The sequence below is a fragment of the Myotis brandtii genome, unplaced genomic scaffold (assembly GCF_000412655.1).
Source record: "Myotis brandtii unplaced genomic scaffold, ASM41265v1 scaffold1612, whole genome shotgun sequence".
Classification (NCBI taxonomy): domain Eukaryota; kingdom Metazoa; phylum Chordata; class Mammalia; order Chiroptera; family Vespertilionidae; genus Myotis; species Myotis brandtii.
This window is the reverse complement of record NW_005355890.1, coordinates 860124-869198: the sequence shown is the minus strand read 5'-3', so window position 1 is coordinate 869198 and position 9075 is coordinate 860124. Positions and strand designations below refer to the sequence as shown.

The 9075-nt window shown below is 49.2% G+C and overlaps 1 protein-coding gene across 1 annotated transcript in view; it reads left to right on the top strand.

Annotated features, from left to right (window-relative positions):
* VWA3B (von Willebrand factor A domain containing 3B) overlaps positions 1-9075 on the top strand; it is a 151194-nt gene that overhangs the window by 87938 nt on the left and 54181 nt on the right. Inside the window, 2 exon segments of the mRNA XM_014536417.1 lie at positions 2227-2354; positions 8172-8329. Of these exon segments, the coding sequence (XP_014391903.1) occupies positions 2227-2354; positions 8172-8329 (286 nt within the window).

The window sequence follows — 9075 nt, the reverse complement described above, 5'->3', positions numbered from 1 at the left end:
GGGTGGAGGGGAGTTATGGGGGGGCGGGAAAGAGGAACAAATGTAATAATCTGAACAATAAAGATTTAATTAAAAAAAAGAATCATTTCATTCAGTATTTGTGTGCCCTCAATTTGTTGACTTGCCGGTTTTGTACTGTACACTTTATCTTTCATGTATGTTCATAAAAAAAGTCTAGTGGCACTTTAGGATAAATTTTCTTTGTTCAAAGCTTACTTAGTCTGGCTTTACCCATTATTTCAAACCAGTTAAACCTGAAAAGGAGTAAAAATTAAGTGAGTTACCAGCTGTTAAAGTGTGTATACATTTTGGGGGGATACCCTATTTATAAAAAGTCTAATGTATAATGACCAAGTTAAGTTCATTCCAGAAATTCATGGTTGGTGCAATTAACCATATTAACATACTTTTAAAAACCAACTTTACAATCATCACAATTTATGCAGAAAAGCTTTGACAAAATCCAACATGCATTTCTAATAAAAGCTGTCAGTGAAGCATGAATAGAATGGACTTCCTCAGTCTGACAAGTGGTTTCTCTGAAAAACCTACAGCTAACAACATACTTTAATGGTAAAAGAGTGTGTGCTTTCCCTCAAAAGCAAGAAAATGACAAGGATGTCTGCTTTTACCATGCCTATTCAACCCAGTGTAATGGAGGTCCTAGTTAGGACAATAAAACAGGGTCGGGGAGACATACAGATTGGAAAGAATAAAGTGAAACTGTCTTTTCATTCAACATAGTTATCAATGTAGAAAATTCAATGGAATATACAGAAAGCTACTAAAACTAAAGTTAATTAGCAAGACTAGGATGCAAAGTTAATATAAAAAATGAATTTTGTACCTGGCTGGCGTGGCTCAGTGGTTGAGCGTTGACCTATGAACCAGGAGGTCACGGTTTGATTCCTGGTCAGGGCACATGCCCAGGTTGCGGGCTCCATCCCCAGTAGGGGGCATGCAGGAGGCAGCCGATCAACGATTCCCTCTCATCATTGATGTTTCTATCTGTCTCTCCCTCTCCCTTCCTCTCTGAAATCAATAAAAATATACTTTTTTTTAAAAAAAAGAAAAAGTCTTTGTCATCTTATATTAGAAAAAAATTTTAATAGGATTTCAAAAGCATGATCTATATAAGAACAAATTGATAAATTGGATAATGAAAAGACAAATTGTAGACTGGGAGAAATTATTTTCAAATTGTATATCTAATAAAGGACTTCCATCTAAAATACATAAATATCTCTAAAAACTCAATGATAAGGAAACTCAAAAAATGGGCAAAAGATTTGAACAGATACTTCACCAAAGAAAATATATGTACAGCAAATAAGAACATGTAAAGATGCTTAACATTATTAATCATTAGGGGAAATACAAATTAAAACCATGAGGAGATACCACTGCCCAGCTGTTAGAATAGGTAATATTAAAACGATTGACCATACCAAGTGTTTCCAAGAATGTGGAGAATGTGGGAATGTAAACTAGTACAACCATTCTGGAAAAGAGTTTGGTAGTTTCTTTAAAATTTTAACATTTCTGACCATATTATCCAACCATTCCAACTCCTAGATATTTTCTCAGGAGAAATGAAAGCAGATGTTCATACAGAGACTTGTGCACAAATGTTCATAGCTTTATTAATAATAGCCCAAACCTGGACACAACTCAGATGCTCATCAACAGGTGATTAAATGTTGGTATTCAGTATACAATATAATACTGAGCAATAAAAATGAACGAATTATTGATTCATGCTACAACATGAGGGAAGCTCAAAATAATTGTACGAGTGAAGGAAGATATATAAAGAAAGGGTACATACTCTATGATTCCATTTATATAAAATTCTGGGAAATTAAACTACAGTGACAGAAAGCACATGAATAGTTGCTTGGGGAAGGAGGGAATCTTAAGGTGGGGGAGCAGATTTACAAAGGGCATGAGGAAACTTTTGGGGTGATGGATATGTTTATTGTCTTGATTACAATGATGGTTTCACAGGTTTGAATGTCAAAACTATTCAAATGGTACACTTTCCATACATTTAGTTTACTGTATGTAAATTATATCTTAATAAAGCTGTTTAAAATGGAGTAATGCAAGAACTACATGGAATTTTTTAGATTCTTCTTTTCCCGGTACACTTGGTCTTGTGTTAGACGTGTTTGCAGGGTGAACTCTTATGTGACCTCATAGCGTATTCACTTCTCATTTGGGCAGAATGAAGATCTCACTCTTTTAATTAAGGAAATGGAACAGGGACGCAGTGATTTGGAGAAGATGCAAAACCTGTATTCCGAGTCCTTGATCATGGACTGGTGGTACAACGGCGAAAAGGACGGCGACAAGTGAGCTGCCAAACCGCCCGTCTCCCTGCCCCGGGCCCCGCCAGTGCTCTGCGCTCCTTGACACTTCTTCCTTCTGTGATGCTTTGTGATGTCTCTTTGAAAGAATCACACAGTATGACAACATTAGGATTTTTCTAAGCAAAGAGAATTTATCATCCAATAATTTAGTAACGATTGGCTTAAGGAGGCCACATGTTCACTTGATAAGTAAGTTCTGAAGGCCTTGCATGGACCTCAGAAGCAGTGCCAGCTTCATCCGCACCCGGTGTGAACAGGCCCAGCCCGAGCGAGGCAGGCACAGCACAAGTGTGCAGGGAAGGAGGCCTGACCCTGGCGTGAACAGGCCCAGCCCATGAGGCAGGCACAGCACGAGTGTGAGGGAAGGAGGTCTGACCCTGGTGTGAACACACCCAGCCCACGAGGCAGGCACAGCACGAGTGTGCAGGGAAGGAGGCCTGACCCTGGCGTGAACAGGCCCAGCCCATGAGGCAGGCACAGCACGAGTGTGCAGGGAAGGAGGTCTGACACGGTGTGAACAGGCCCAGCCCGAGCGAGGCAGGCACAGCACGAGTGTGCAGGGAAGGAGGCCTGACCCCAGTGTGAACAGGCTCAGCCCGAGCGAGGCAGGCACAGCACGAGTGTGCAGGGAAGGAGGCCTGACCCCAGTGTGAACAGGCTCAGCCCGAGCGAGGCAGGCACAGCACGAGTGTGCAGGGAAGGAGGCCTGACCCCAGTGTGAACAGGCTCAGCCCGAGCGAGGCAGGCACAGCACGAGTGTGCAGGGAAGGAGGCCTGACCCCAGTGTGAACAGGCTCAGCCCGAGCGAGGCAGGCACAGCACGAGTGTGCAGGGAAGGAGGCCTGACCCCAGTGTGAACAGGCTCAGCCCGAGCGAGGCAGGCACAGCACGAGTGTGCAGGGAAGGAGGCCTGACCCCAGTGTGAACAGGCTCAGCCCGAGCGAGGCAGGCACAGCACGAGTGTGCAGGGAAGGAGGCCTGACCCCAGTGTGAACAGGCTCAGCCCGAGCGAGGCAGGCACAGCACGAGTGTGCAGGGAAGGAGGCCTGACCCCAGTGTGAACAGGCTCAGCCCGAGCGAGGCAGGCACAGCACGAGTGTGCAGGGAAGGAGGCCTGACCCCAGTGTGAACAGGCTCAGCCCGAGCGAGGCAGGCACAGCACGAGTGTGCAGGGAAGGAGGCCTGACCCCAGTGTGAACAGGCTCAGCCCGAGCGAGGCAGGCACAGCACGAGTGTGCAGGGAAGGAGGCCTGACCCCAGTGTGAACAGGCTCAGCCCGAGCGAGGCAGGCACAGCACGAGTGTGCAGGGAAGGAGGCCTGACCCCAGTGTGAACAGGCTCAGCCCGAGCGAGGCAGGCACAGCACGAGTGTGCAGGGAAGGAGGCCTGACCCCAGTGTGAACAGGCTCAGCCCGAGCGAGGCAGGCACAGCACGAGTGTGCAGGGAAGGAGGCCTGACCCCAGTGTGAACAGGCTCAGCCCGAGCGAGGCAGGCACAGCACGAGTGTGCAGGGAAGGAGGCCTGACCCCAGTGTGAACAGGCTCAGCCCGAGCGAGGCAGGCACAGCACGAGTGTGCAGGGAAGGAGGCCTGACCCCAGTGTGAACAGGCTCAGCCCGAGCGAGGCAGGCACAGCACGAGTGTGCAGGGAAGGAGGCCTGACCCCAGTGTGAACAGGCTCAGCCCGAGCGAGGCAGGCACAGCACGAGTGTGCAGGGAAGGAGGCCTGACCCCAGTGTGAACAGGCTCAGCCCGAGCGAGGCAGGCACAGCACGAGTGTGCAGGGAAGGAGGCCTGACCCCAGTGTGAACAGGCTCAGCCCGAGCGAGGCAGGCACAGCACGAGTGTGCAGGGAAGGAGGCCTGACCCCAGTGTGAACAGGCTCAGCCCGAGCGAGGCAGGCACAGCACGAGTGTGCAGGGAAGGAGGCCTGACCCCAGTGTGAACAGGCTCAGCCCGAGCGAGGCAGGCACAGCACGAGTGTGCAGGGAAGGAGGCCTGACCCCAGTGTGAACAGGCTCAGCCCGAGCGAGGCAGGCACAGCACGAGTGTGCAGGGAAGGAGGCCTGACCCCAGTGTGAACAGGCTCAGCCCGAGCGAGGCAGGCACAGCACGAGTGTGCAGGGAAGGAGGCCTGACCCCAGTGTGAACAGGCTCAGCCCGAGCGAGGCAGGCACAGCACGAGTGTGCAGGGAAGGAGGCCTGACCCCAGTGTGAACAGGCTCAGCCCGAGCGAGGCAGGCACAGCACGAGTGTGCAGGGAAGGAGGCCTGACCCCAGTGTGAACAGGCTCAGCCCGAGCGAGGCAGGCACAGCACGAGTGTGCAGGGAAGGAGGCCTGACCCCAGTGTGAACAGGCTCAGCCCGAGCGAGGCAGGCACAGCACGAGTGTGCAGGGAAGGAGGCCTGACCCCAGTGTGAACAGGCTCAGCCCGAGCGAGGCAGGCACAGCACGAGTGTGCAGGGAAGGAGGCCTGACCCCAGTGTGAACAGGCTCAGCCCGAGCGAGGCAGGCACAGCACGAGTGTGCAGGGAAGGAGGCCTGACCCCAGTGTGAACAGGCTCAGCCCGAGCGAGGCAGGCACAGCACGAGTGTGCAGGGAAGGAGGCCTGACCCCAGTGTGAACAGGCTCAGCCCGAGCGAGGCAGGCACAGCACGAGTGTGCAGGGAAGGAGGCCTGACCCCAGTGTGAACAGGCTCAGCCCGAGCGAGGCAGGCACAGCACGAGTGTGCAGGGAAGGAGGCCTGACCCCAGTGTGAACAGGCTCAGCCCGAGCGAGGCAGGCACAGCACGAGTGTGCAGGGAAGGAGGCCTGACCCCAGTGTGAACAGGCTCAGCCCGAGCGAGGCAGGCACAGCACGAGTGTGCAGGGAAGGAGGCCTGACCCCAGTGTGAACAGGCTCAGCCCGAGCGAGGCAGGCACAGCACGAGTGTGCAGGGAAGGAGGCCTGACCCCAGTGTGAACAGGCTCAGCCCGAGCGAGGCAGGCACAGCACGAGTGTGCAGGGAAGGAGGCCTGACACCAGTGTGAACACACCCAGCCCGTGAGGCAGGCACAGCATGAGTGTGCAGGGAAGGAGGCCTGACACTGGTGTGAACACACCCAGCCCAAGCCAGGCAGGCACAGCACGAGTGTGCAGGGAAGGAGGCCTGACACCAGTGTGAACAGGCCCAGCCTGAGCCAGGCAGGCACAGCACGAGTGTGCAGGGAAGGAGGCCTGACACCAGTGTGAACAGGCCCAGCCTGAGCCAGGCAGGCACAGCACGAGTGTGCAGGGAAGGAGGCCTGACACCGGTGTGAACAGGCCCAGCCCGAGCGAGGCAGAGCAGGGCACCCGTGTGCAGGGAACCCAAGTCCAACTTCGCTCTGCCTGTTGGCAAGTTCTATCTTCCCTCCACACCTATCCATTGCTGTGGGTCTCGGTTCTTTATCTTTGAAATGGTGGGTGTGGCGGTAGGATTTGGGATAGATGATTTCTTGGGCCTTTTCCCACTCTATATTCTAATTTGTTTCTAATTAGTAGTTTTTAAACACAAAATCAAAACCAACCTCAACATTCAGAAAATGTGTCAAATCTTATTAAAATGATTTAGTATTGTACAGATATTCAAGTACCACAGCTTCATATAAATACTCTATCAGGAGGATTTTTTGTAATTTAAAAGAATGATAGCAGCCCTGGCTGGTGTGGTTCAGTGGATAGAGCCCTGATCGGCCAGCACACCAAAGGGTCGTACCTGGGTTGCAGGTTCAATCCTTAGCCTAGTGGGGCACAAGCAGGAGATAACCAATTGATTTTCTCTCTCACATCGATGTTTATTTGTTTGTTTGTTTATTTCTTTCTCTCTGTCAATCCTCCCTCCTTCCCTCCCTCCTTTCCACTCTCTCTAAAAACATCAATGGAAAAAATATCCTGGGTGAGGATTAACAACAAAAAATGTAAAGAAAGAAAGAAAAGAATGACAGCAAAATGGAAAGAAGTTAGAAAATACATTTATTAACCATCATTTCCTCTTCATCAAAATTCGCTATCTTTCTATTAGCAAATTAAACATTAATATGGGCTGGGGGCAGGATATGAGCATGGAATCAGTAAAATAAGATAACTGTTATACTGGGCATCTCTTATAATGAGGCTTTACAGCATCATTTTTTTAAGCATTTGTTTGGGAAATCTCAGGTGTAGCTTCTAAATTGAGAGGATTTGAACAAATAAATTCAGAATCAAGTTAATCAGCAGCACTTCAGTGTAAATTACATTCTCTGTGCTTCAGCCAGTATGTCAACTGCCCTTGTCTCCTTGTTTAATCAAACGAAAACCTCAGGAAGTTGGCTTGGTCAGTTGACTATACTTGCATTCTAGTTCTTTTATATTTCTCTTTTTAGGGGCTAGAAGGGCCAGCAGGTTCCAGAGCGCCAGTGTGACTTCTTATGTAATCTGGAAAAGTGTTTTAATCTGGGCTTCCTCCCGTTGCATGTTAGGTTCCTCATCTATAACATGGGAGTAATGGCAGCCATGGAATAGTTGGGTGGACTGAACGAGAGCATGCTTGCACCTAACAGGAGCTCTGAATTAACAGAGAGGAAAGAGTAAATGTAGTGCCTCCTGTTTCTATATCCTTGTAACATCACATTAGAAAAAGTCATTCACCAATTTAGCTCCAGTCAAAAACAAATTGCCGTGTTCTAGTTTTCCACCAGCAGGAAAAAAATAGCCCCCAAGTATCTTCTCTTTCTTCTTTTTTCCCAAACATTTATTGAGTACAAGTGAGGAACCAGGAGAACTGGGACACACAGGGGAATGTGGGCCTGGCCCCTCTGTCACGGATGCACAGTGGGGTGGGGTACACAGGACTGTGTGCATCAGGTGCTGCTCCATGGAGCAGGCATGGTGTGGGGGCGGAGGGAGTGAAGAGGGAGGGCATGCTGAACTTGCTGGAGCAGGAGATGGTTCTGGAAACTTTCCTTTCTGTGGCTGCTGTGTTCAGAGCTTCAGAGAAGATGTGTCCAGGAAAATACGGGGGCATTTCAGGGTCCCTTCTGGCCCTGGATCTGTACCAGAACATTTTGCTGTGATCTGGTTTTGCCCCCGGAGGTTCCAAGGCTTTTATAAGAGTTGGTTGTTCAACCCTTTGGTCAGAGACATGGGTTCCTGTAGGGCAGTGGTTCTCAACCTTGGCTGCACGTTAGAATCACCTGGGAATCTTTTTAAAATTTTCTGGGCCTCATCCTCCAGAAATTCTGGTTCTTTGTTATGGGGTGAGGCCACAACATTAGTAACAAAGAAACAGAATTTCCAGAGGATGAGGCCCAGAAATCAGGATTTTAAAGATTCCCAGGTGATTCTAATGTGCAGCCAAGGTTGAGAACCACTGCTGTAGTGCTTCCTGGTTTACAGCCGGCTCTCCTCGTGTTGGTCCTCACATGGGCCCCTGCAGTCAGAGCACAGCTGGTTCCCACAGTTTGCAGATGAGGACAGTGAGGAAGTTTAGAGAGGGTTGGGCGACCTCCCTGAGTCACACAGCCAGGAAGGACGAGAGCTTCGATGTGAGCCGTATCTAGTGGCTTCAGATCTGGGTCCCTGTCCACTCTTCTGGTGGGACAGCGATCAAGGGCTGTTCTTACACGTTACCTACTAGTAAGTGGGGAGGGCAGCTCACTTCTTTAAGTTTGCAACTTTCAGTATGACTATTGATCTAACTCTGCATTCTTGATGAAAATTTTATGTTTTCCCCCTCCTTTTTCTTTTTGTTCTTCCTTTTTCTTTTTTTTCTTTTTTTATCTAAATCAAAACAGGCATCAAAAAGAAATCTGTTCCTTGGTTTCAACCCCAGAAAAATGTTCAAATCCTCACTCTGATGTTGAAGCAACCTGGGTGTCCTCCCTAAATATGTCAAAAGTACCAGAAGACCTTTCACATCAACAGATTCAGAAAAAGAAACTCCTCCACGCAGGTATCAGTGAACAAAATGGTTTGAATGTCATTAATGGTTGTTCTTCAAAGCAAGAAGTAGAATAAAACGAAACCCACACAATATTATAAAATAAGCCTAACCTGGTGGTTTTTAGTTGAAATTTTTATTGAGATACTTGTACATTCACATGCAGTTGTAAGAAATAATGCAGAGAAATCCTGTATGCCTACTCTTCCCCCAGATTGGTGACATCTTGCAAAAAATCCTATATAATAAAAGGGTAATATGCAAATTGACCCTAATGGTGGATGACCGGGAATGACTGGTCTCTGTGACATGCACTGACCACCAAAGGGCAGATGCTCAATGCAGGAGCTGCCTCCTGGTGGTCAGTGTGCTCCCACAGGGGGAGCTCCGCTCAGCTACAAGCCAGGCGGATGGCTGCGAGTGCAGTGGCGGTGGCAGAAGCCTCTCCCGCCTCCTCAGCAGTGCTAAGAATGTCTGACTGCGGCTTAGGCCTGCTTCCCATGAGGAGCAGGCCTAAGCTATCAGTCGGACATTCCCCGTGGGCTCCCAGACTGCGAGAAGGAGCAGGCCGGGCTGAGGGACCTCCTGAGTGCACAAATTTTTGTGCACCAGGCCTCTAGTAAGAGTACAATATTCCAAGTAGGATATTGACACAATGTTATTCAGTTTACCCAGTTTTACTGTGTTCATGTGTGTGTGTGTCTGTCTGTGTATGTGTCTGTGTCTATGTCTGTCTGTGTATGTGTCTGTGTCTATGT